At 46.4% G+C, this 27,843-nt stretch overlaps 1 protein-coding gene across 1 annotated transcript in view; it reads left to right on the forward strand.

Annotated features, from left to right (window-relative positions):
* LBH (LBH regulator of Wnt signaling pathway) overlaps positions 1-27,843 on the forward strand; it is a 37,556-nt gene that overhangs the window by 3,864 nt on the left and 5,849 nt on the right. The window contains exon 2 of the mRNA XM_086927974.1: positions 1,258-1,354. Within this exon, the coding sequence (XP_086784100.1) occupies positions 1,258-1,354 (97 nt within the window). The remainder of the gene's footprint in view (positions 1-1,257; positions 1,355-27,843) is intronic.

The raw sequence follows: 27,843 nt of genomic DNA on the forward strand, positions 1-27,843 counted from the left end.
CCCTCAGACTGCAGCCAGCTCAGTGTCCTGCACCGAGGCAGCCACGCTATTCTGTTTGGAGTTATCTACGCCACAAGAGCAACCAGGGGTATCTTCAGAAAAGCTGGGCTCTGAAGACTGTACTTGGAATTTGTATTTGGACTTTGACCCGGATGGGATTTAACCTACCTTGTTTCGTTATGGATTTACACCGGGGGCTACAGGCTTTATTGACATAGTTCTTACAGGTGATGCGATTGTCTTGAGGATAAATTCTCAGCCGTGATTAACATGCCTCCAATCTACCCCTGGGTCACAAATTCCTTTTGGACAGATTACTCTGGCTGGTCTGTTGGGACCAAGTCCTGTGCTGCCTCCAGTGGATGGTGCCTCCCTCTGTCCAAGGGCTGGTGTGCTCGTGGCCTGCATTGTACCTCTGCGCATGTCTTAGAGCACCACACAGCGTTTGCCGCTTCATCCAGTGGCTTGTAATGGTGGCTCTTAATTGCTGATGGAGAAATATTTAGTTCTTGGATGAGACCTGCCTAGGATACGTCTACGTAACATTGAGACGCCTACTGTCCATGTAATGTGGAGTCACTTCATTGAGTAGTTACTGTGGTGTATTTCAAAGCGTATATACCTGGTCCCAAGACTGTTGCATAAAGACTCTTTCAATACCAATGCCACTTGAGTAAAGCAGCATGAGCCTCGATTTTCCACCCCATCTTGACCCAACCAGTGCTCTATTAAACATGTTCATAATTCAGGCAAACATTATTGGGGATTTCAGTCCTGTTGTCTTATGGCAGACAGGAGTTTCTTTTAGGACTGATCTACTTTCAGCTCTTTCCTAGGAGTAAGTGGTCGAGAACTGGTCAAGCACATCAGAAGGGCGATGTAGATTCCCCAGGGCAGTGGTCCCCTTTCAGCCAACTTTAGCATTTGTCTGTAGTTATCATGCATGGTTTGTCTGATTTCTGTAGTGCTTAGCAGCATGGTGTTCAGTAGTTGCCTTGCTTAGAGGTATGCAGTTCTTCACTAGCACCTGAGGACATCTTTTGATCTGATCACAGTAATGCAGTGTTCTTTTTAATCCTAACTACAGATTGGTTTTTAATGTCGCTACTGATATTTTATATTTTTGTAAAGATTTTAATTAATCATGTACAAATAAATATTACTTACTTAGAGGTATGCAGTCACTATCCTGTATCAGAATGAACATCTGGTTTTAGTGTGACTGCCCGCTGAAGGTATGTTTCTTTCCCCATGCAGCCCTGATTACCTGCGATCAGCTGAAATGACTGAGGTGATCATGAGCTCCCCACAGATGGATGAGATGGGACTCAGCCCCCGCAAGGACTCATATCAGGTGAGTGGTCCTCAACATCTAATAGAAGTGTCTTCACCCTGATTATTGTTCGGATGCTCGGCACGGAGAATACATGCCCACGCTATTGGTGCATGGGGTTGTTTCACATGAAGATGCTGCTCTTATGTATATGTGCACCAGACGGTTACATTCTGTCCTTTTTTTAAGAATGAAAATTAAGATTGAAATTTGCAAACAGGATCTCTTGGGCATAGCTCTGGTCTTTTTGAGCCTATCATTAATCTGGTTGCTTTTTATGCCCAAATTGTGGGATTACGCGGTTATGAACTCAGGGGCATCATATTCTGCGAAGTGGCAGGTTATGGAAGCAAACTAGAGTTTTGTTGAAATGTTCTCCCACCTTTGAGCCCGCGCCATGCTTAGTCGTCCAGTGGGTATTCTTTTCTAAGGGGCCATAGGAAAGGGTTCTTGTGGGTGCCAAGGTAGGACTACTCTTAAGACCATGTATTCCCAAGCTGGGTCTTTCCACAGACGTTCGAAAACATGCCAGGTTACTGTTAAGAGGGTACAACCCCCTCTGAACTGAAGGCCCCTCTCCCCTAATCTTTCCTGCATTCAGCCCAAATTGTCAAATGATGATGGATTCGGTTTTGAATATTGATCTGGTGATGGCATGTTGCTGTGTGCTCTGAAGTGTCTGCTCGAGCCTCCTTGAATGCTGTGGGTTTACTCTAATGCTCGTGGTTCCCAGGTGGCATGAATAAATGTGCAACATTGGTTGATTCTCTGGGTTTGGATGTTTTGTGTTCTATTTTCTTTCATAGAGTATTAAGGCAAAGTGCTTGCAGCTAATGGGGTCCCTTCTCTTGTTGCAGCCTAGTTGTTAGCGTCAGGTTTGGGTCACTTGTCTTCGTGCCCTCTTATCCTCCTCCTTATACGGTTAACGATTTCCTTTAATGCAGTCAACTTTTTAGTAGGACTTACATTGGTATGAACCTATGGGAAGGGGTGCACCTTCTACTGAGATGTGGATTTTTGTTCTATTTGGGGTATCATTGCATAAAGAATACCAGGCAAAGGCCTAGGTCACTTGGACGTTGGCATGTGCTGGTTGACCATGTGCCACATTTGCCATCCGATCATGATCAGATCCATACCTTGCTTAACAGAGTTGCAGATGCTAGAATTGCTTCTGGTCAGTCTTGTATTAGATTTTCCAGAGTATTATTGGCGCGTTTGCCATTCCTTCGTACAGCTCCCTTGAGCGCACTCGAGCTATGGTGCCCACCTTCATGTCATTAGGGTGCTTTTCCTAGTCGTGAACTTTCATGTGACTGTCTAATTCATAGTGGGTGCTGGTCTCTTGCTCGGCTTTCCTTGGACTAATTTGACCAATTCACCTGGAAACCATGATTTGTGGTGGGAAAGTTTGGAGCTGGAGGTAGTGCCTGACCTGGCGTGAGGTGGCCGCCCGAACCAAGCATGCTGTCAAACCTACGCTGTACCACACATCATTGAGATTCAATGAAGCCCAGCCTCGGTTTGTGCAGTCTTACATCAAGAAAGGGGGTGGTGATACTTAAACCATGTTTTTGGGTACTAGAGTTGGTGGTCTGAGTGTGAAGGAATAACCTGCAGTACCATTGCTGCTGCACCTGTTCCTCAGGTTTACTGATTGATGGCAAGTCTCTGCCATTACTGGTTGCTGGTGGGTGCCTAGATGTGTGGTGTGCAGGCAGTGTTATTGGAAAGACTCAGTGACTCTATCAAACGCGATTTTGGGACATCTCCAGTAACTGGCTTTTAGCACTTGTGGGCCTCATGGTACTGTCCAAACATGAGTGACTGGTACCAGTTCCTAATCTGCCACAGAACATTCGATTCCGGAAAGCCACCACTTCTTGGGGAAATGTTTCTGAACCAAATCGAACCGGAATGTGAGCCTTTGAGTGCCCCAACGGAGTAAAGTGTAGTCGTGAGTTGCACAATAAACCTACTTGTCAGTCAGTGGATAGAGCCCAGCCAGCCCCTATGGAATGTGTAGAGGATGGAGTCTGTTTTCTGTTTTCATGAGGTGATTGGGGGGTTGCTTTCAGCACTGGTTCCAGACCTTAGTTTCTTGTTCTGGACTTCTCAAAAGATTGGTGCATCCCGGTGGGGGTGCGTGGGGGGCTTTGTTGGATTCCGTGGGTCTAACGCATGGCATTGATTCCTGAAAGGAAATGCTGTCCGTATTCATGGAGTCTTCCGGGCACCTGTGAGCCACGTGAAGACGTTCACGATAACACTTACAGCAGGGTTTTGGGTGTGATGGAGAGGGGCGGTGGAGGTTTGGGGTGTGTGTGTGTGTATGTAGTCGACACCAATTGAAGTATATAGTGAATACCATGTACTCTCATCAATGACGCAGAAACCCTCTGAACCAGAGTAGGATAAAGGAATTTGTATTCACTTTTTGCCATATAAGCCTGTTGCACGTGTGTGACCCTGATCAAAGCTGCTCTCTCCATAAAGCACTGTCGATGCCTGGCAGAGGAAGGCGTGACGCTTTCCGGCACAGCTCGGGACGTGGTGTAAAGTGGGCTGGAGTGGTCCCTGGTTGATGCTTGTTTTCACTATTTGTACATTGTCTAAGGCTCCTCTGGCACTTCACCAGCCTACAGAAACCTACTATGTAGAACCAGTTGAAAGACGACCTTTCACCTTCTGGTCTACGACCACATGCTGATGCCACCCGATTTCGTCTAGCGCCTAGAGCGGTCATCTTATCCGCTAGGTGCTTCAGAAGGCTAGCTATACACCTTGATGGCAAGCAGCGTGGGCCCTTCCACGCAGACTCGTGTATGGAAGATCAGTTTGACCGTTCACCTCCATGCATTAAGTACGAGGGGCTCGAGGGCGCGCCGCCGGTCTTTATATAGCATAGGAAAATGTTTGCACAACCAGGATTGGGTGACGTCTGGGCTCGGGTGACGGGCCGCACTGGCGCTCTCGCGGTTTGAGAGCGTCCATCAGAGCATCGGTGGGAGGGACCACCGCGGTGTGCACGCGCCTCCACGGTGAGCCGGGATAGGCTGCAGGGAGCAGCTGACATGTACCGCACGTGCCAGTCAATGGAGACATTGAGGCGCTATGTACAAAGGGCGCGTTTTAACCTGCGACTGACACTCCTGCAAATGAGTGAGTTGAAGCCGCTTTTGAACGTTTCTAAATGTTGCAAGTGCGTGAAATGAGCGCATTACCTAAAGGGCACTCTGAACTTCTCGTCTGGTTCATTTGTGCCTGTTCACCAGGGATGTGGCCAGGGAAAGAGTATACAAGCGTGGCGTACACCTCCAGGTCTAAACACTTTTACTATTTACAAACGTAAAGTGCCTTTTTGAGTTGCAGCTTGCAGGCCAATAAAACGAACTACAGAAAGTACAGGGAGGAAAACCAGTCACATCAGTTTTTCACTGGTTGGGTGGGCAAGGAAAGGGCCTAGTACAGAAAATATTTTTAAGCAATATGAGTCTGTGGCAAGGGTATGCCCCGATAGGGGCCCTGTTCTCATCGTGTCACCCACTGGAAGCGCGCTAAAGCGGACTGAAGCCCATCAACCAGGTGGAAACCGGTATGGGGTCGCTTGTTTCAGTTTTGGGAGGGCCTGGAAGTTCGGGCTGGACTGTTCCTGTTGCAGCATGGTCAAGACTACTTTGCATATGACTGGGTCCAAACGGAGGTGGCACAGTGGGCAAAATAATGGTTGGATCGATATTCCGAGCGACTGCCTGTGGTTGGCTAAATTGCAAGCATCCCTCACCACATTTTGTTTGAAGCTTGGATATGTCTGATCGATATTTGACTTTGCATGAATTGTTGGCCCTCCTCAAGGAAAATCAATTCTCTTCCCATACATTTCTGTGGCCAGCCTCGACATATTAGACCAGCGTTTCAATTCAAAGACCTTTATGAAACCCCATTCGTTGTGTGCCTTTGCACAGTGGTGCTTCTGTATCAGAAATTGTTCTCACAGCTAATTTGGTGTTTCACCTTTAGCCCCTTCTTGACAAATAAAAAGCCTGCTGGGAATTGAATACTTTGCTAACATTGCACCTTCATATGAATCTGCACACTCTGGCTGTGATTTAGAACCATTCCCATTGGCTGATGGCAGCTATATGGTGGAATTGCTGTGAGCATTGACAGTATTTCGTGTTCAAGGATCTGTCTGAACGTGTGGGGTTGTGTTCAGGTAGGGAAACCCGTTGCTAGAGTTTGATTGAACAGCGGATTGTGGCATTTAAAAAAATATATTTTATTTCACCAAGTTTCTCTCCACAGGCTAGGGTTGGACGGGCCTTTTATTCCAACAGGTATTTCCTGGCAGGCTGAAGTCCCAAGAGGCCTACCATGGAAGCCCAGGGCCACCCCCGTTCTGTTACTTTCCCCAGCACCAGGGAGTTAAGTGCAGCTGCACGTGGTGGTTTCAGGAGAGAGAAGGAGGGATGGTAGAGACAGCGATCAGAGGGAAGAGCGAGTCAGAGGCGTAGCTTGGTCAGTCAGATGGGTGGAGGAGGGGTTGAAGCTTCAGATGTTGCAACAATCACACCAGCATGCAATGTTAAAACACATACGACAAGCAGGGAGCATGCCAGCGACTCGAGGAGCAGTGGAGAGGAATGCAGATCGGAAGAAGCCCTAATGTGAGACACAATTTTGTAAAACAAACCTTTTTGAGGACTTTGAAACCAGGGAGAGGGTGTGCTTTTTTTCTGTGAATGTAAACAAAAAAACTGGTAATTCGACACTGTTCACCATACCAGACTGAAAGCATCTGTACCACAACTATTCAGACCCCCCCCCCCCCCCCGCGGCCCCTTCCCAAAGCTCCGACCCTGGAGAGGAGAAAAGGATCCAGACGATGGCTGGAAAGGGAATTGGCTTAAGCCTGGTACTAAGTGGCCGGGTTTGGTTTGAGTATTTGTTCATGGCTGCTCGTGGTTGCTAGGTCCAGCCCTGCCACAGGCTTACGAAGATATCGCCGGTTTCGTTTTCTGTTTATTTGTTTCACCCTCTCCTGTATCCGCCGGATGGCGCACTAGATTAAACGCTACGTGCATCGTTTGGAACCACGAGCGCCGAGGCCTTGTTTTCCAGTCATGACCTCATTCACCCTTTCTGCTAATTAGATTTGATGGCGTTTTTGATCACACCAGCAGATAACATGGCCGCCTTTCAGTGTGCAGCTTCCCTTAAATCGTATTTCCAAACCTAGTTACGCCATTTTATGTGAAAAGGGGCTTATTAATTGCGGTGCCTTTGTTACACTGATTGCAGGAGCGTGCGTAGTCTGTTTTTTGTTGGGTCCTTTGTTTTTCTTCCGATTGCTGGGTTAGTGATTGGCATATTGTAAGTGTGCAATTGGACCTTCTGTGATGGCGCTGTCTGTCTTCATTAGCAATAATTACTATGCTGCGTGCAGCAGGTAGCTTTCATCTGCCTGGTGTCTGGTTCCTCCATTTGCATTGCTAAGCTGCCTCCCAGACTATCTCCTTGCTGTGCTGACAGGGGGCTCTGCTGCCTGGGAGTGTGATGGAGAGGGTGCGCAGGGGGCCGCTCTGGGGTCACTAACATTTTCCGCTCCTGCTGCCAAATCCCCTTTCACTGGAAGTCAGGTTTCGGTCATCTGGCTTGTAGACGAATACAGATCATACCGAAGTCGGTGGTTTTCGAGCTGGTATTGCCTTTCAGTTCACCCAGGTGAAATGTGAGCATTCGTTTTCCACCCTGCAGGCTCGGCATGAACTGGGCAATGCTTATTAGCGCATTCTTTGACCGGAGTGGCACAGCCATCCGCATTTCTTGGGAGGCAGGTCCAATACCGGCCTCAGCTGCTGCCCGGACAGTAGAGGGGACAGTGGAGAGTTGGTGCATTCATCTGATAGCACTACTGGCCTTGGAGTCCATAATTGAGCAGTATGGCCTTGGTATGCAGGCAATAATGGTTGTTAATCACTCGCCCCACAATTGTGGGCTTGAGTGGCAGATGACTGGTGTGGTGCTGTACCTGAACTCACTAGGGCAGTAGTCACTGGAATGACTGGGATCAGGCAGTCATGGAATGCTTCTGGGGTGGGGCTATACAAGTAGTTGTCTGCAAAGGAAGCAGTAAGATTGGCTGATAAGCTACCAACATGCTGCTTAGGATGCTGACTGTTTCCCTCTTCTGCTGTCACCCGCAGTTTAAGATGGTGTGTTGGCAGTGGTGTGTTGGGGGTGTTGGTTTTGGCTGGTGGGGTGGTTGGTTTTGGCTGGTGGGGTGGTTGGTTTTGGCTGGTGGGGTGGTTGGTTTTGGCTGGTGGGGTGTTGGGTTGGTGGTGGTTTTTTGTTTTTGTTTTTTATGTTCAATGCAGGTTTGCATCTAGCCTTCACTAAATACTGTGACTATTGGCAGCTGAACATAATTGCGTTATTTGTTGGTTGGCAAAATTAGCACGAATGCAGGTGTACCGTACTCACAACCTGCTTATGGCAATTGATCCTGGGATATGAATCCGCTTGGAACCCCTTTAGGTATTTGGAAAAAATAAGGTACCTGAATTAAAGTGGAGCTCTAAAGGCTGTATTCTGAAATGGGACATCTCGAAGTAAAAACATAGAGATAGGAAAGGGGAGACTAGGCATTCAAAGTATTGATTCCTAAGCATTACACGTTTTAATTGTTCGATAGTCCTGTGTAGTAACCCTTGTTGTATATTGAGCTTTTTCACATCATTCAGAGAACATGGTTATTCTTTCTAGATGTAGACTGAAGTTGCATACCAATAAGTGTACAAAGCCTCTGAAGTATGTAGTCTGTACAAAAACTCTTGAGTTCATCATGCAGGTAATTGTGATCACATGCCATAGTGCCATCTACTGTTTTGGCTGGTACAATATTGAACCAGTCTTCCTCAGGACTCGCACCAGATGAGTAGCCATCAGACTAGGCATCTAACCCTTGGGTAGGAGTATTAATTAGTCTGAGTTTGTAGAGCACATAGATTTATAATCGTGGATCTGCAATTTTAAACATAATGTAGATCTGGTCCACTGGGTAGGAGCCTGCACTGCATCTATTCTTCCAGTCATCTGGGCACACTTTGATGCGCTGAGTGACGCATCTGTTTGCATAGCTTGGGATGCAGGACCTATACAGGCCTCAGTTTCTGCACTTTTTTATTTTATATAGCGCAAACTAGACCTGAGACATCCGGTATCAGAGCGCTTTACATGAGCACCAGTTTAGTTATATAAGGACACATTCATTTTTGTTAGGCACGGGGAGATTAAGTGATTTGCCCAGAATCACAGGATGTTGAGTGTCGTTGCCGAGACTCTAACCCGGTTCCTCAGCTTTGAGGTCGACAGCCCTTGCCCTTAGGCACATCCTAACCTCCTACCGTGCACAATTGAATTGAGGGGCAGAGGATACTGGCAGAGCTGGCACATACATTTGCTAACATTTCTGATCCTTGGATTCAATAATTGAGCAGTATTGCTCTGACATACTGCCAATAATGGCTGTTAATGAATCTGGAGAACAAAACAGGGTCCTGACTCTTAACCAGCAAGGCTAAGTCAAATCAACCAAAACAACAACACAACTGCCAGTGCTGGACTTAGCTAAATACCTTTTAAACAAAAACCGTTATGAACAAAACATAGCAGTCTGTTGGAACCAACGTCACTAGTTTATTTTAGTCCTTTTAATTTATCAAGTTATTTTTCATTTTTTCTCAGACATTTCTTGTGCATATGCAAAATATATACAAACAAATAGTTTTTATTACAGACTATCTCTTTACAGATTAGCACGACATCCACAACATACCTTACTCACTCCATACATTCAGCACACATTCACATCACATACAACATATACCACTGAGGTATGGACCTTTGTCAAAGAAAGAACGCTTCGAAAAACCAAATTATTGAACCCAACTTTTTCATAGAACTTGAGTGATCAAAAAAGAGAAATCAGTTGGAATGTATCCAATAATGTCATAACACAGTCCTTCTAATTTTTATGTTGACAAAGGTCCGACGAGGTCGACACGTTTCAAACCCCCAATTGCGTGGTTCTCCTCAGGACCAAAAAGACTTCTTCTAAATCCTGTAAATGGTGTCTCGTGGGATGGATGTCGAGATGCTTTCACAATTCTTTTATGTGTTTACCGGGGGAACCCGGCCTGGACTATGGAGTCGTTTTGACTAGCTCGGGGAATCGGGCCGGCATCGCCTTGGCTAGAAATGAAACCTCCTGGTAGCTCTCCCTGTGTCTTAAGCCTGCAGCATCTAAAGCCCAACCGTCACAGCGAGTTCACGTTCCCTCCAGCAATCCTTCGATTCAGAGTCATGAATTCCCAGAGCTCGTCAAAACGACTATTATGTGTTACTACCTAGGACTACGCGGGAGCACTTGATTTTTTTAAAATTAGGTCTGTGAGTGTGAGTGGTAGGGTCAGTGAAGAAATGCTAGATTGAGGGTACTTAAAACTTCCCTGGCTAGTGGAAAAACACTTTATTCACTTCCCTAGCTGGGAACGAGTAAAGTAGTGGAGACTGCTTACGAAACATGTAGACCCAATAGAAGGTATTTAATACAAATCCAGCCTCCACTGATTAGAACCCCATTTTTAATGTTCCCAGCTAGGGAAGTGAACAAAGTGTTTATTTTCCACTAGCCAGGGACCTTTTAAGTACCCTCCATGTAGCATTTCTTCACTGACCCTCCCACTCACTCACCTCCTAGACCTATTTTCAAAAAAATAAAGTGCTCCTGCGTAGTCGTAGGTAGAACGCCCTGCCCCGCCGAGGGACGGGAAGACCCCTATGATGAAGCATGACACTATGAGACTTAGTGTGTGAGGGGTATTTTAAACACGAAGTGCTTCCCTTGACATCTCAAGGAGCAGCAACACACTATTTTATTTATTTTTTTCTAACCACAAAAAATGTTATTTCAAAACCAAATAAATAAGAACCACTTTGCCAGATAGAGTAGAATCATATTGTTTATTACTATACAGGAGGTAGATTCTACTCCCCCCCCCCCCCCCCCCTTGTTCGTTTTTCGCATTTTTAGATGTGGCATACTGCCGCTTGTAGTGTTGCAAATAGCAGTTATTACTTCATACTTACTGTATCAACCTCTGAAGGATGAAAGGCAGAGTCAGCCGTTCCCAGCTTTGAGCGCATGCTCTCTTCGTGCCACTGGCGAGCGCCGCGCGCCCAGAGCCTTCCTGGCAGCTAATTCTGGAGGAAGTTGAACTTATCGGATGTAAATCGATTGTAATTTAATACAACCTGCTACTGAGTGTTGGGATACGTTTAATCGTATCTTATCTGTCTAGAGCGAATTACTGGCACGATACATTTTCCCCTCGTTATCATTTCCGCCCCCTCTTCGCTAGGCATGGGCGGAAAATCCGTTCCGCTCGCGGATTTTGCGGATTTTCGGGAAATCCGCAATCCGCGAGATTTGCGAATTTCCTGAAAAATCCGCAAATCCGCGAGCAGCGGATTTTGCTCGCACTGCTCGCACTGTTCGCGTGAGTTCGCGCCCCGCGAATAAGTGCGAAATTGCAGAAATACGATTTTAGCAAAACTGAAAGTAACTACTTACCAGGTTCAAAAGTTCAGGCTCATCATTAGTAGCCATTTCCTGTAGTGCTTCCTGAGGGGCCCCTCCAGAGTTCAGTTGCCAGTTGCAACTATTATGTGACCCTGCTCTGAACCTCAGAATAGTTACACATATGCCACAAAGGTCCTGAATTACAGCTAAGGGAGACAAGCAGGAGCCAGGCTGGAAGTTAAAATCCATTAATCAGCCCCTAATTCATTATTGTCAGTTGGGGCAGGGCAGGTGTTGTAACTAATTTTGCAACAATGAAAGCACTTAGCAAGTGCAAAAGATCACTAATCAGGGCGCACTAAGGAAGCAGGTGCCAGCTAAAAAAATATTCTGTGACACATTAATCAGCCCCAAATTAATTCAGGTCACTTGAGGCAGGGAAGGTGTGCTTTGCTTTGCCAAAAATAATGTACACTGGACAACCAGAGGGTGTGGTGATGAAACAGAGGGTGGCATGGGTGGGCCAGAGGGTGGCATGAGTAGTCAGAGAGTGGCAGTGGTGACAGAGAGTGGCAGTGATGAAGAAGAGTGTCCCAAACAGGTTGGACACGTAGAAACAACAAGTTCGCAAAACTTGCGACCCGACAGGTAAGTTCGCAAATTGCGAAATTGTAAAAACCCTCGCGAACTGGCAGAAACACGGGCGAACACAAAAAAAAAAAAAATCCGCAAATTCGCGGGAATTCGCGGATTTTGCGGATTGCGAGTTTGCAAATCCGCAAATTCGCGGATTGCCAATCCGCAAAATCCGCTCATGCCTACTCTTCGCCCCTCACCCTTCTCCCATCTAGCCCCTGGGATGGGTTTATTGCTGAGCCTGTGCTGGCCTAGGGCGCGTTTACTGTTTCAACTTTTGTTTTGCGCTCTGCCGTGATTTAAAAGCATGAGTTAGTGGAAAGAGTTGACCTCGGGGTCAGCCTTCTTGCAGCTGTTCCAGATAACGTTATTACGACGCCAAGTGAAAGAGCTGAATAACATTTTCTGCAAGGAAATGAATTGCTGTTTCAATGTGAAAAATTGACAGGCCGTCTTTTCTGCTGGAATCGCGTTGTGTAAGCGGCCGATTGGGGTGGCGTGGGGGGCAGTGGAAGGGTCATGTGGACCTGCCGGTGGGAGGGCGAGGGGGTCTTGGTGTCGCTGAAACTAGTATGCCACAATACTGCAAATAATGGGACCCATCAAGGGGAGGGGGGGAAGTGATTAAAGATGCTCACATTTACATGTGTGGCTTTGTGCTTTTGGCCCACTGGGGCAAACTGATGTCTTGAGCGTACCGCCCGTCAGTGTTTGGAAACCCATTATCTCTCTTTGCAGCAGCACTGGTAAGCCATGGTTTTTAACAGCTCGTTGCATTCTGGGAGTTGTAGTCTCCATAAATGGACCAAGGTTCTATATTGCTTTGAAGAATGAAAGATTGGACCGGAATACGTTCTTTAGTAACAGTAATGGTAGTGATGGCTTGGGCCCAGCGCGCCGCCCGTCTTGGTCATTAGCCCTGCCTCCAGGGAGCTTTTGCTGGGCTCCAGTTGTGTCGAACTCCCAAGTAGTCTTATCAAGAGTTATGGCTTACCCTGGTAAACATTAGGACCTGGGATTACTGGACCTTCCTAGGAGGGGCATCTGTTGTCCATGGCTCTGGCATTGATCGTGTGAGGTTTGACTGGTGGAACCTCCCGAATTTGAGATGCTCCATGGAAACGAGTAATCAGTTCTGATGGTAAATATTCAACAGAGCGGGGGTTTACAAAAACAGCATGCAATGCCTGTATATGGGCAACAGTGCGTAGCCCATGGGGCTACCTTCAAGAAACTAAAGATGGTTTGGATGGCAGGGGTTGCTCACAGATGCAGGTGCCTTTAATGCGATATGCGTGGCAGCCTGCAGACAACTTGTTCGGAAATATACGAGGATTCAGGGAGGTTTATTTTAAATCAGCCCTGGCTAGGCCACAATCTTTTAGTCCTGCATCGCGCTGGGAATAGTGGTTGACGTTGATAAAATGCGACGTCACTTGAACAATGTAGTGGCTTGTTTCAGCTGTTCGTTGCAACACAAAGGATTTCTCTACACAAATTCGACTGTACATACATAATATCTGAAAGTGAGGGGGAGCTCCGAAGTGTTGACATCCATTGTACAACTATTGCATGTTGTACCAGTTTCATTGTTTCATGTAGAGCAATGCGATTAACAATATGTATGTAAATTGTTTTGGTGTTTGGCTACTCTCGTATGTAAGATCATCAGGTCAGGTACTGCTTCTACCCTTAGCGCGCTGGTACGAGCGCTCTGCTCGCTCTGCATTTTTAAACTTCAGTTTTGTTCTTTTGTCGGCTGGGCTTTTACTGTTCCCTTACTTTTGGCAGGACATGGGTATAGATCCCCCCCTCCCTCTTACCGCACGTAAAATTTACTAAAGCACCGTCACTTGGCGGGTCCGGGTTCCGTGGGTGGCCCTGGGTTGCAGCTTTAGGCGCCATCTTGCTTTGGGCTTTGTGGTTTGTTTGCGGGCGCCATCTTGGAGCGTTTTGACGCTCGCTCGGCTCCAAGGAACGCCTATTTAAGGCGGACTCGGTATTTGGATTCTGGTCAGGTACTGCTTCTACCCTTAGCGCGCTGGTACGAGCGCTCTGCTCGCTCTGCATTTTTAAACTTCAGTTTTGTTCTTTTGTCGGCTGGGCTTTTACTGTTCCCTTACTTTTGGCAGGACATGGGTATAGATCCCCCCCTCCCTCTTACCGCACGTAAAATTTACTAAAGCACCGTCACTTGGCGGGTCCGGGTTCCGTGGGTGGCCCTGGGTTGCAGCTTTAGGCGCCATCTTGCTTTGGGCTTTGTGGTTTGTTTGCGGGCGCCATCTTGGAGCGTTTTGACGCTCGCTCGGCTCCAAGGAACGCCTATTTAAAGTCGTCCTCTCCCGCGCAGCGGGAACGCGCAGTGGGACGCCGTCGCTTAGCCGGAGTCGTGCCGGAGTCCTGCCCGTCTGCGCCCGTCCGCGCTGAGGACGCGCAGGGCGCTGCGGGCATCCGGGGTCCTTGAGAGTTGCTCTCGGCTCTCGTTACCATGCTGGTGTACTCTGGCGACACTCTGCGGGGTATAGGTCGTTCAATTGTGAGTTGTACCCTTCCCCCTATACACCCACTAGTGGGCCCCTTTCACTGTGCGTGTGGAAGGTGGTCTTTGGATCCCCCTACCCTGAGCTCACACGAAAATCCTGCGGTTGCCCTTAGTAGGAACCGCGCCGAGCATTCCCTTCGCATCTTCAGCCTGAATGCCAGGTCTCTGGTGCTGCATTATCAGGCCGTGTTTGACCTGATACAGGAAGAGGCCCCGGACATCGTAGCCATCACCGAGACGTGGTTGAAGGATGACGATGTGGCCATTATCAACTTGGCATTTCCCTCTGATTTTTCGGTTTTTACCCTTAATCGACCTACCAGGGGAGGGGGTATTGCGTTGGCCATGCGACCTGGCCTCACTGGTAGTTGGTCTGGTCTGACCATTGCGGGATGTGAAAGTGCGGTGTTTAAGATCTCGGTCACCCCACATTTCACACTCTCGGGGATGGTGGTTTATCGCCCCCCTGGGAGTGATGTGGCGTTTAGAGCGGCCTTCCCTGACATGGTTAGTTCCTTGGCGGTAGGCTGCTCCAATTTCTCGATTTTGGGAGACCTCAACTTACATTTTGAGAACCTTACCTCCCCCTCGGTTAGCGGTATTCTTGCTGACCTGGAGGCCCTTCAACTGGTGCAAATGGTCTGCCAGCCTACTCATACAGGCGGCCATACCTTAGATCCTTTTTTCACCAATTTGGCAGACGCTGCTGTCTCCGCCGTCACACCTCTTGGCTGGACGGACCACTCTTTGGTTACCATCTGTACCCCTTTGCCGGGAATGATTACTGTTCCCCCGGCAAAGCTGGTTACAAGGCGGCAATGGAGTAAATTACGGCTGGAGGACTTACACCGTGTCCTCGCCGAGGAGCCTTTAGAACCTCCGTTGCTGGTTGACTCAGGTTACGAGAAGTTCTGCTCCTGGATCTCCAAGGCGCTTGACGCCCTTATTCCACTTACCGCTTGTAAAGTCAGCTCCAGGGACTCCAGTCCGTGGTACGATGGCGCCCTACGTACACTCAAGGGTAGTTGTAGGCGAGCAGAGAGGGCTTGGCGGAAGGCGTACGATAGCGGGAAAAAAGCTATTTATCTCGCCTCCGTCAAAGTATACCATCGGGCTGTTTGCCAAGCTCGGGCAGCTTACTACGCTACTGAATTCGGCAACAGCTCCAACCCCTCTAAAACCATCTTTAAATTGATGAAGGATCTTTTGGCAAAGCGTGCCTGTACTACGACGACTGGTTCCACCACTCACTGTGAGGCTCTCGCTTGTTTTTTTTTTTTTTGGAAAAGGTCCAAAACATCTATCGGACGTTCCCTTGTACAGGGCCTCCGGCTGAGCCCCCGATCAACATCTATGGTGCTTCCACCCTGCATGTGCTGCCCCCGCTGACATCAGAGGGGTTTGACCTCCTGGCTCTGCAGGTCAAATCAGGGTCCCCCGCTGATCCGCTTACAGCGACTCTTTTTAGAGAGCAGTCGTTTGTGGGACGGGCCGTGGTTCACTCCTTGATTAACATCTCGTTGGAATCAAGCACGGTACCCGCTAGCTGGAAGCGGGCAGTGGTCTCTCCCATTTTGAAGAAGCCGTCTCTGGATCCAGATAAACCTGAAAACTACCGGCCCATCTCCTTACTTCCGTGGCCGACCAAAGTGTTGGAGGCCCATGTCAACAAAGTTCTTTCGGCTCACCTTATCCATGCTAACATCTTGGATCCCACCCAGAATGGGTTCCGTGCTGGACACAGCACGGAGACCGCCCTCCTCTCCATGGCTGAACACCTTCGCACGGTGATGGATGCGGGACAGACAGCAGCGCTCGTCTTATTAGACTTGAGCGCCGCGTTTGATACTGTCTCGCATCCTATCCTGTTGCATCGCCTGGAGGAGATTGGGCTGGGTGGACCTGCCCTCCAGTGGTTCCGGTCTTTTCTAGACAATCGTTTCTTTAGCGTTGCAGTCCCACCGTTCCAGTCCCAATTCCATCCTTTGTAACAGGGGGTGCCGCAAGGATCCTCGCTGAGTCCCACGTTGTTTAATCTCTACGTGAGACCGCTGGCTGAGGTCGTCAAGCAATGGGGCATGACTATGGTCTCATATGCTGACGACACTCAGCTAGCGGTTGCGATCAGCGGGGATGCGGACTGGGATGCCCCCAGGTTTCAGAGTGGACTTAGGGCGGTGGCGAGCTGGATGAAGAACAACTGTCTCCAGCTCAACGCTAAGAAAACAGAGATCATGATCGTAGGCAAGAGATCGGAGCTATGGGGGGACAGGTGGTGGCCTACGGAGCTGGGGCCGGCCCCCCTCCCGGTCACGGAATTAAAGAACTTAGGAGTATGGATGGATCCCTCCCTCAGCTACGTTGGCCACACGAAGAAAATCGCGGCCTGTTGCTTTGGTATCTTACGGTCGCTTCGCCCGGTTTTGAAGTTCTTTGACCATCGCACCAGGCAGCTGATAGTCCAGGCTACAGTGTTATCTCGCCTGGACTATGCCAGCTCTCTTCTGGTAGGGTCCAACGTGGCTGAGGTTACCCGCCTCCAACGCGTCCAGAACGCTGCGGCGAGAGCTATTGTTGGCCTACCCCGCACTTGTTCTGCCTCCAGCACTTTGAGATCACTGCACTGGTTGCCTATCAGGGCCAGAATTCAGTTTAAAGTGCTGTGTATGGCGTTCAAGATTTTGAGGGGAGTAGGTCCCCCTATTCTTGCGGACCTTTTGTCTTGGTATGTGCCTACTCGGCCCCTGAGATCCATGGGTCATGCACTTACTGTGATTCCCCGATACAGGCTGTGTCGGGTCGGTGGCCGTTCCTTCCGGGTCAGAGCAGCCGAGCTCTGGAACTCCCTTCCTGTAGAGTTGCGACTGCTAGATGATCTTTTAGTCTTTCGTAAAGCCTTAAAAACCTTCTTGTTTTAATAAATTCACTTTCCTCCCTTCTGTTGTGTTTCCTGTGGTGTTGCATTTTTACCTGCCATGCGCCTGGACGCCCCTTAGCTGGGGCAGCAGTGCACATTACAAATGTATGTAACATAACATAACAGATGACGTCTCTCTGGAGGTTACTTATGCTGCACAAAGAACTTTTATTATTGTAATAACTGCACTTTCACTATTGCTTATCAACGTTCTTGATTTTCAAATTGATTTGGAAACTCACCATGTACCCCCTCCCCCCCCCCCCCCCCCCCCCTGTCCCCCTATCTCCTTAAGATGTTTGGGCTTGCTTGCTCGCCATGGTGCACTCTGACAGAATTTCCGCCCACCACTTTCAAATGTCACCAGCCACCACTGGTCCCTGAATCTGTGGTGAGCAACCCCTGCCATCGAAACCATCTTTAGTTTCTTGAGGGAAGCCCCCTGGGCTACAGACTGTTGCCCATATACAGGCACTGGATGCTGTTTTTGTAAACCCCCCCCCCCCCCCACTCTTTGTGGTGGTGTGCAGACATTCTATGTATGAGGTGTCCCGACCCTGGAGAGGTTTTGTGGAAATTGTCAACACTTTATACTCCATAAGATCTGTACTAATTTTCCAGCAGACACCAGATATCTTGAGGGAAGTAACCGAATGAGGGCCTGGAGCGTGGTAGCAAGAGCCTGAGGCTGGGTGTGCTTTTCACTGTTCTCGTGGACTTTCCCTAGACCACAGACTTTGCAATCGAATTTATGTAGCACTTATACCGCCATGTTCTTCCTCGATATATATTTTTTTAACAATCCTTTTTATTAAAACAAAGCATCAGTGAAAAATAGAGTACAGAAGAATCATGTCGCCTTCAACACCTTTCCCACAGGGGGGGCACGGGACACAAGTACATACACAGCAAAGATCCTACAGGGATCGGGGTACATCCAAAACAGCGTTCCTGGGAGGCACACAAATTCCTCCTCTATAATGATTCCAAGGTCCCTATATTGAGGCCCACTTTCGAGGGCGGCCCCTTGCATAAAACAGTTTTTCCCGGAACACGCTCCAATCGAAGTTGCTCTTCCAGGTCTCAAGGGTGGGAGGCTGCTCAAATTCCCAATGTTGTGCAATGTTCCTTTTGGTTACCATGTAACTCAATGTAACCCATTGTGTCTGCGGAGTTAAGGTCGTTTGGCTCCCATATGTTAAGGAGGCACCTCCGTGCCTCAGGTAGTAAGGAGAACCCCAAGATCTCATGAATAGTGTTGTGAATCTTACTCCAGTACTCAGCCACATATCGGCATTCCCAGATAACATGAAGGAACGTCCCCATGGGACCACACCTACGTCTACACAACCCAGAGTCTGACAAACCCATCTGCACTAGGCGGGGCCCCGTTACTTAAATCCTATGTAATATTTTTAATTGAACGAGCCGCAACCGTGCAGGAATGGCAACCACTTTAGGAGATGAGCTTCCTCGATATATTGGTCCTTGGAGGAATAATCCGGGTGAGGTTATTGAAATGGGCATTCACGGCAGGAATTCTCTCAAGTTCAGCTGTGCTTGAAAAAAACCTGTATTTTACTTGTATCACATGATGGGGAAATATGTCCAGATCAAAAAAGATGGAGGGGATTAGACTTGTAAGGGCTTGTTTAGTTCATTGACTTGGTTGACAAGTCCAAATTATGATCCGTGCTGCCCAGGGTGGGGGTAGAAGAAAGGTTTCTGGTGCTATTACAAATACTTCGTTTAGCTCTAAGATTTAAAGTCCATTTTGGGCATCCAGTGGTTATGTACTGTCCTATGAGTTGGTTAAAGGGACCTGCTAAAGAGATGTTCTTGCCACATTGGCTAACGAGGATGTTTCCTTTCATGCATACCCCCCTCCCCAAATCTCGTTATTTACCATAATAGTCCCCTTCTGTTGTATGTAGATGGCTCAGCCCTGCTATTTAGAACTAAACTTGTTCCAGAGCGTCTGGTGAATAAATGTCACCTTTATGGAAAATCTTTGACTGAAAACAAATGACAAATACTCATATCTATCCGTGGGAAAAGTACAGTTAAGGTGGTTTGATAGAGAGTTAGTTCCTTTTCCTACTTAATTGAGTCATCTTGATAGTTGCTAGAACTAAAGGGGAAATCGCATCTTTAGAATGTCCCAGCCGTATAGGCAATTTCTGCAGTAGCTACCCATCTCTCTGGTGCATGGAGACACTAAAACGCATTATTTTCAGTGAAATAAATGACAACGCTGGTCTCCTGGTCTGCTTCTGTTCAGTCCCATCCTTGTAAGCGAATCATGATGTTTCCCTTGAGTATCCGGAAGATGAACTGCCCTGTGGTTATTTGTGAGATCCAAGCGCTTTGCAGAGTTCACCAGCCTGATTCTAGGAGGCGTCCTTGGAATATACACTCACACCTCTGCCTTGATTATGCTATGAGCAATCAAAATTAGATGAAAGTGGCTGCAATGCAATATACTGCATACCCGAGGGAATGCTTCCCTCTTATAGAAGGATTGCTCAGTAGTTTTAGGTCTTGCCTTCCTGGTAGCTTAAGCTGTCTGATTACAGAATAATTTGCATGGGCTTACAGCCTGGTCATTACTTACCACTGGTTTAGTTTGTCGTCTATTTGCTGGTTTCCTATTCAGTGGCCTGCCTTCCTCTTTGTCCCTTCCCTGGGGCATGGCCTCTTTACATCCTTCTGATTGCCTGGCTTGTAACCTTCCATTGCCTTCACTCGGACTATTTCTTTTCCTTTCGGAAATCCTTGATTGCGCCTGTTTTCTAGGTCTCTCCCACTTGTGCTGCAGCCCCAACCCTGCCCCCCGCATCACCCACTTTATCGTTTGCGTAACCTGCCTCCAGCTTATTTGTTGCTTCTTTCTCTTATTTTTTTGTGAATTGTACTTTCAACCCCTCCTCCCACTAGGTCCTCTGTTGCTCCCTCTTTACATTGTTTTTTTCCAACACCCTCGTCTGCGTCTTTTCCGTTACTCATGAATCCCCCTCCGCCCCCCTGACTGCTTCTGTCTTTTCCCTGCTCTGGCATAGACTTCTCCCCACAAACTCTCGACCCACTCTTCATTCTGTTATTTTTACTTTTTTGGGAGCGGGGGTGGGAGGTCCAGTACCTGCACTTGGCTACCAGGCTGCACCTTTATTCAAACGCACTTTTTAAAAATTTACTTAATTTAATTTTTTCTGATAGCCATGCCAAGATTCCCAGTTTGCAACAGTAAATAACCAAGCCAGAAAAGACTGAAGTTGGTAAACTGGGAAGCACAATGATGCCCACAGTCTTTATTCTATTTCTTTACAAGAAGTGGAGGTGCCGAGCAGCTCCCACAGAGCAGTAGGAGCTCGAACTCGCTGCGCTCTGGGAATTGATTCAGTTTGTTTTCAACAGTAGGAGTTCATTGCAGAATGAAGCTTCGTGTTCATCCAGCATTTGGTTGTCTTAAAGCAAGATCATTCATGTATTTAGGTTGTCACCATGACTGTGGTCGGACAGCAAGTGACGTGGTGCCTGACTTTTAGTGTGTACAAGAGGTGATTCATGCATAGCTGCCCGGTTTCCAGATTGATTGACATTTCCATGTTTTTAGTGTACTTGTGAGTGATGTTCTACCTCCCAGTGCGTAACACGAGTGACGCTTTCTTGCCAGTAGAAATAAGCAATGAAGTCCACATTGAGAGCTAAAAATCCCAAATGATAGCGTTTTGGGCAATGTGAAGTACTAACCAGACTCTACTTTCTATTTTAAAACACAATCTGAAGTAGTCTGACCCACCCAGTACATCCCAAGTAAAACAAAAAACCGCATCAGAACCACCCAGTGTGTTGAATCCCTGCATGCTTCCAGCATAGCTACCCCTGCTCAATGCACTCTGACCCTACGTACTTCCATCAGCAATCCCAGCCAGCTGAATGCCATTCTAGCCCCATTCATATCCACCAGGACCGGTGCTGCCCTGCCCAGCCCGTTCTAGACCAACTAACGCCCAACAGAAACCGCGTGGTCCTGCCTAGTCCCTTCTAGTAGTCCCCTTCCCAATATGACCCAGTCAGCCCTGCCCAGTGCAATCAGACACCATACATATCCATCCAACCCAGTAGTTGAAGTTATTCTGGCTCCAGGTACAGCGACCAGAACCGGCCTCAAGTGTTGCTTACTGGCTGTGTTTTTTTTATTTTATTTTTTATCTGCCCGACCTAGTATTTTAAATGTCCCAGCAAAAAGTCACCTAAAGCTGGTATTTTTCCTCTTAATGCAAACATTGGAGTAAAGCACTTTAAAATGTGTTGCAGAGCTCCGTGACTGATAAAGTAATAAAAGGCAGAAAAGAAATGTTAAAAATGAAAAACGACTATTTAGTATAAGGTCCTGTTTATCATGTCTGGGCTTTTGCAGAATCTTAAAACATGACCAAAGTGCCTGTATTACTCACTGGGAAAGGTGGAAACTCTACTGGCCTATCCCTCGCCACCATCTGTCAAAGCACAACCCACCTGTGACCAGTGCCGCCTCAGTAACTCACTTTTAGGATGAGAGCCAGGGTGTCTTCATCGGGCAGGGCTGGTGGCCACAAGGTGCTCTTCTGTGCTGAATATTTCTCAAAGTCCAGCTTGACATGACTAGCCTTGCTTTATCCTGCACAGTATTGCTGCTATAAAGGCTGCCGCCACCCCTGCTCTACCGGAGAGCCCTGGGGCCAATCGCCATGTCAGACTGTTGGGGGGGGGGGAAGGGAGACGGCTTGTATTGCTGTAAGTGAACATAGGCAAGGTGCAACCCCACATCCATGTGGATACTTCCTGCTGGATATTTGTTTTTTGTTAGACACAGCAGAACCACATGGTACGCAGAGCCCTGGCCACTGGCTGAGCTCCCCTTTGATTCATTTAGGATTGTGGCACCCGCCAGTAACCAAGAACTAAAATACCTCTGAGGCTGTGATCATAACTAGATTTGTTCATTTCGATTGAGCTGAACAACCCTGCACCTTTACATACATTTCCCTTTAGATGAGTCTTTTACAGCGTGTGATACCCCTCACCGACCTAAAATACGCAGCACTGCATACCGGTGGTCGACTAACTACACTGTGAATGAACACGCAAGAGAAGGGCGGATGTGCATGGAGAACAGCAGCCGCCCGCAAACCCACCTGAACTTTGACCACGAAGAGCACCCTCTCCAGGGTGCGCACCGTGCCATTGCTACAAGACATGCAAGCACAGTGCTCGGTGTTCTCCTCTGGCAGGACAGCAGTCAGTGCTAGCACGCTTGCAGTGCCATAGTAAAGCATGCCTTGAGGAGGTCCCATGGCGTGACTAATGCATTTTAGTGCTGTGATGCGGACACCAGCACTAAAATGCGTTTGTCTAACTCCTGATGCGTGGTACTTGGCAAAGCTGTTAACACCATCGATGCTAGTGTTATTTTCCTCCTGTGCTGTTATTTCTTGATTCCCATTGTTTCATGACGAGCTGAGCTCGTCATGAGCGTCGAAGGTGTTAATCAGTACTTTCTACATATCGGGGCATTTTTCTTTTCCATTATGTAGGATGGATTGTGGTTTGTATAATTTTAACCTGCACTGTTGCACGAATGTCAGATTGCTTATTAAAGCAGTGCAGTTAAATTAGCAGATCATGATGAATCAAAACAAAGCATATATCGCTTTTCTGTCTTAAAAATAAAAGCCCTACTGATGACCCGGAGCGAGGATACTCCCCGAAGGATTTTATTGCAGCACAACTGGATTTCGTAAACATGTAACCCGGATATCAAATACAAATTCAAGGTTAAATTTAAAGCACGTTAGGATTCACAGTAAAGACTGGCAAGAATTATAATGAAAACCAAAGTTTATTGGTAAATTAAAGGCATTACAGAAAGCAAATAAATGGCAGTCAGCTAGTTTTTAAGTGGCAGAACAGAGCATAATTCAGCTCAGTGATTAAGTCAGAAATCGGAGGTCAGACAGAGTCCCCTCTTAAAGATTTGGGGAGAGTGAGCTAAACACCATTTGATAGGCCATAATATAATCATACATTTGCTGTTAATGTGCAAAAGTCCTAGAAATACCACCCAATCATGTTATAGAAAGAACAGTACAGTTTAAAATAATTTGTCGTCACTGTCCACAGATTCATTTAATGAAGTTCCCATCCCTGGTGCTCCTGTGACCTTTATAGTTAGTACAAATTCTGCTATAAGTCAGTTACTTTCTCATGATAATGGCACGGTGGTCCCAGTAGGTGAGACCATGGGAAAACGTTCACTATGCGAACATAGCATGAAAACGAACCTTGAGAACAAACCATGTTGTACATGAGTGACATTGTGTTGAAAACCTGGTCTAAAAAATCTTTTCTGCGATGGATTCACAATATGAAAAGGACCAAGATGACTGCAAGAATGAAATACTATGAAGAGGCAAGAGCACCCAAGTGTATATAGACGGAACCTTGGGTCTGAGCATCAATCTGGAAACAATGGTCCCCCACATTGAATGATAATTTTAAATTACACCATAGAAATACAATGATCTCTATGCAAAGGTGTGAATATGTATGTGGCCTACCATGCTCGGTTTTACTTGGGCAACCATGCTTAGTGCCTGAGTTTCGCAATCTTAGTTTCTTTTTGTATTGAAAATTGTCCCACTGTATGTCTTGATGCTTTTGTAAATTTTGTGGATTGAAATAAAAATATTCTATTTTGATATGCAGACATGGATGTATGTCATTATATTTCTATGGTGTAATTATAATTATTATTCAACATACAAGAATAACATGGCAATAGGCATTAAACAATTTTGATATCCAGGCCTACATTATCCAGATTAAAATAAGAATCTTCTCAGCAGAATCTCATTCAGTATGTTAATCACACAGCGTTAATGCAGTTAAAAAAAATAAAAGCTCATCGCAATAGCACGGTCTTTGTGGTATAGCGGTTTTAGAGGCTGGACTCCATAGATGTACTGTAAGTGATGCCACATTGAACATTATATTGTGTGTTTACTTAGAATATTTTTGCATTGAATGACAAATCATGGGTCAGTTTTTAGGTCTGGCATTAGCCAAGGACTTTTGATTGTACCAACATTGTGTGTACCTACTTAAAGGAGCCTTCAGCCACCTCGCTTCATCCATTGAACTGTCATTCGCATTTTGCTTCGGCCCAATACAGCGTGGGTCAATGGGCAGCCTACATCAGGCTCTAGACTTCACTTGGAGTAACTGCATTTTGCTCTTTCACTGAGCACATTTGCATGCAAGAGTTTATTTTTGTGCCTGCGTTTTTGTTTTTACTTTACCATTACTTTAGTGTTGCCTTTGTGTTTAAAGCCTGAGGTGAATGCAGGGCCTTTCTACCAGATGTGAGCACAGGCCACATTCCACGCTTCCATCAGATGCTGTGAAATACACAGGAAAACAGATTGCGTCCATTTGAAACTGTTCAGTATCAAGCTGGTCTAATTTTACTATGCATGCAGTATGCAAACCGAAAGCTTCAATATTCAACATATGAATTCATAAGCAGACCATTATTCATAACGTTTATTCTGGACTCCATTTCACTAATGGTACTTTAATAAACTTTGCTGAGGAAGAAAATCTGCATTTATCGTGCTAAATTTGTAGCACTTAAAACACTTTTTTAATGTATCTTTTTGGCTTCCCTTGGTTGCTTTCTTTCTCTTGCTTCTTTCCTACTTTTCTTTCCAGCCGATTTCTTCCCAGATTTCTTTCCCTCTTTTCCTGTCTTTCCAGTCATTCTTTCGTTCCTCCCTTTCTGTTCAGTCTGTCCTTTTCAGTCCTCCATTGATTCTTGCTTTCTATCCTTCTTGCCTGGCAGCCAGTGGCAGAACGATTGGCTGTTTTAGGTCTGGTAACCAAGATCCTTTGAGTTTACTAAAATGAGTGACATTGTTACTTATAGGGGTTTTCCGCCACACTTAATCCATTTGTCTGTAGTTGCCGTTCACATTATTCTCCAACCCACTCAAGCATGCATCAAGGGGCAATGCTTCAGCTCACTTCAGTCAGTGGCTGACTCAACTTGGTTATGGCATGCTGCCCTTTCACAATGAGCGCATCCACTCGCAAGTAGTTCCCCTTGGATGTTAGATATGGTAATGTGTGCTATTTTGAGACCAATTTTTTTTTCAGATTGACAAACACCCAGCAGCTCCCTGAACAAACGTTTTCCCAAAACCATAACAAAACAAATGTCAAATGGCAAGCAGACCACCCCAGACCTTTTGGCTTTGACAGTGCTTGTTTAAGGTCCTTTTTTAATCTTCCAAACCCTTCTCAGCACCCAAACATTTCTTTTTTGACTGATCCCCTTTAACAAGAGCCATAAACAATATTCTCTAAAGGCTACTGCAGCCCTTGACCACGAGTTCCAGAAGTCTGACACCGATGATACGAATGAATAGATTGCGATTTAACACATGCACTCTGCTGAAAAATACAATTAAAATATCCACAATGCTAGGGAGACTAGACAGACCAAGGAAGGTTAATGAAGCAAGAGTGGAGCTGTGATAGAAACTGACACTGATTCCCTGCAGTGAGGCTACAATACACTGAACGAAATGCCTTACCCTTGTAAGGAGTTCAACATGTGGCGCTTGAACAAGATTTTATAGATACGTTTTCTACAATTTTGCCTGCTTTAATTTTGCCTGCTTTAATATTAATTTTCCTTCCCTCTGGTATTTTAAATCTAAAGACTACATTTTATTCGCCATCTTCCTCATTTTTTAAGAAACCTCATTCAGAATTACATTCAGCTCTGTTACCAATAATTGGTGGGCTCTGTATTAACCCATTGGCCATGATTGGTTGGCTTTCCCATCTCCCTCACTTGCTTACTGCTTAATAACTAGCGTTTCCTCCATTTCTAGTTTGGCCTTCTCTTGGCCCATTTCTTCACTACCTTTGATTGGATGACTTTTCTTCCAAATGCTTACATTCAGGAACCCACATTTTTATTTTAGTGCACCAGAGCTGTGCACTTAGGATGTTGCTCTTACTCTTGCCCTTCTGCTGTTTCAGGTTTGTGTCCCTGCTACTCACTCTTTCCTAGCCCTCTCCAGCTCGTCTATTGGTTCCTCTTACACTCCCAATCTTACTCAGCTTTTTCCTGCCCTTTCAGTAGCGCACCAATCCCTAATAGCCATGTCATTTTCGTTCACACATTGTATGCCATACTGGTATTTGGATAAAAATAAACAGCGTAGATTGACAAATCCCGTCCAAATAGCATACATTTTGTTGCATATTTAGTGACATATAAATTTGCCACTGTCCAAAACGGGGATATTAATTTGGTTGAGTGGACACCAACTCGATAAATGAACTCTGGTTAGATTAAAACACAATTCTGAGAATCCCTCCTCAACCCCATGTCACAAGCAGCAGGCAATCGCCAGAGAAGTGTGTGCTAAGTTCAAAAAGTAACCATTCAAAAGAACAGATCATAATGAAATTCCCAAACTATTTTAGAACATAAGCAAAGACACCAAGTTAAGTTTAAGCCAACCTATAACACATTTATTTAAAGCTACTTTCTGCTTAAGTTAACATATCTTATTTCACCAATGTCAGAGTTTAAAAACTAAGCAGGAAGTAACTTTCAATCATTGCTGTAGGCCTATCCTAACTAGGTTGGAAAATAAGATTTTAATCTCACCCAGTGCTATTAGAGCATGATCTAGCCAGGTCTTCAGCGCGAAAAAGCATTGAGGTTTTATTTTACTATTGGGGCACACTAACCCAACACATAGCGGGTCTTAATTTTATATATTGGCATCCTGCCCTTGAGCTAACAAGGTGCTCTTCTCTATATGGCAAAAGCAGTTGTCCCGGTCTGTCTTGTCGCTACATTTAACTTTTAATGCCATATGCATGCATACTTAAGGCTGTATATATGGACTTATAGTGAAGTTAATAGGCTAAATGGGGAGTTCCAACCTACAGCTTGTGATTTAGAGAAAACAGACTCTATACCCTTCTAAATATTAGGGACGTGCAGAGTCCCTTAGCAAGCCAAAAAGTGTAAGAAAAAGGCAAACTCTTGGGTTGCCATGCAGAAACAGTGAATTTGCTGCAGCAATTTGCTTTTAATGGTGTATCATTTTGCTTCATATGTTCAGTGTAGTGTTCTGATGCTTTGTATTCTCTTCACAGGCTTTACTGGTGCCAACTTACACATCTGGCCCTCTGGCTTTTGTCTCCTTCATTGTGCTTGGTGGTTTTTTCTTTTTTGGTCTCATACCTTGGACAGTTCAAAATGTCCAAGCCTGTTCTGCTCTTCCTTTCCTGTGTAGCAATCTGCTTGTTACCTGTAAATTACCCATTCACAGATTTATACATATGCCAACTACTTAAACTTGCAATGATCCTTCGCTTAATTTAGTTTGAACTTTACCATGCTTCTTTATGTTGAGGTTTAGCTTAGCGTTCTTGTTGTGGGACCCTTGTGCAAATCCATTGTCTTGAATGTTCATTTCTATGGGCCAGATTGTGCCCACCCCCCCCCCATTGCAGTCCACCATTATGTCAAGCTGAGAGGTCTTACCGCCATGTTACAGTGCGGTCAATCGGACTGTGGAGGGACCAACCGATGCCTCCGACAGGCTCAACGAGTATGAGTGTCAGTCCGACAGTAATCCCTACAATGGGGGCAGTGCCAGCAGAGGCTCTGCAGTAGGGATTACGAGGGCCCTTTCTGACTGCCTTTTCATGGAGCGGGCACTCCAGCTACGGTGCCGCTACCCAGTGGACCGCTGTAACTT

Source organism: Lissotriton vulgaris, chromosome 6, assembly GCF_964263255.1.
Source record: "Lissotriton vulgaris chromosome 6, aLisVul1.2, whole genome shotgun sequence".
NCBI classification, from domain to species: Eukaryota; Metazoa; Chordata; class Amphibia; order Caudata; family Salamandridae; genus Lissotriton; species Lissotriton vulgaris.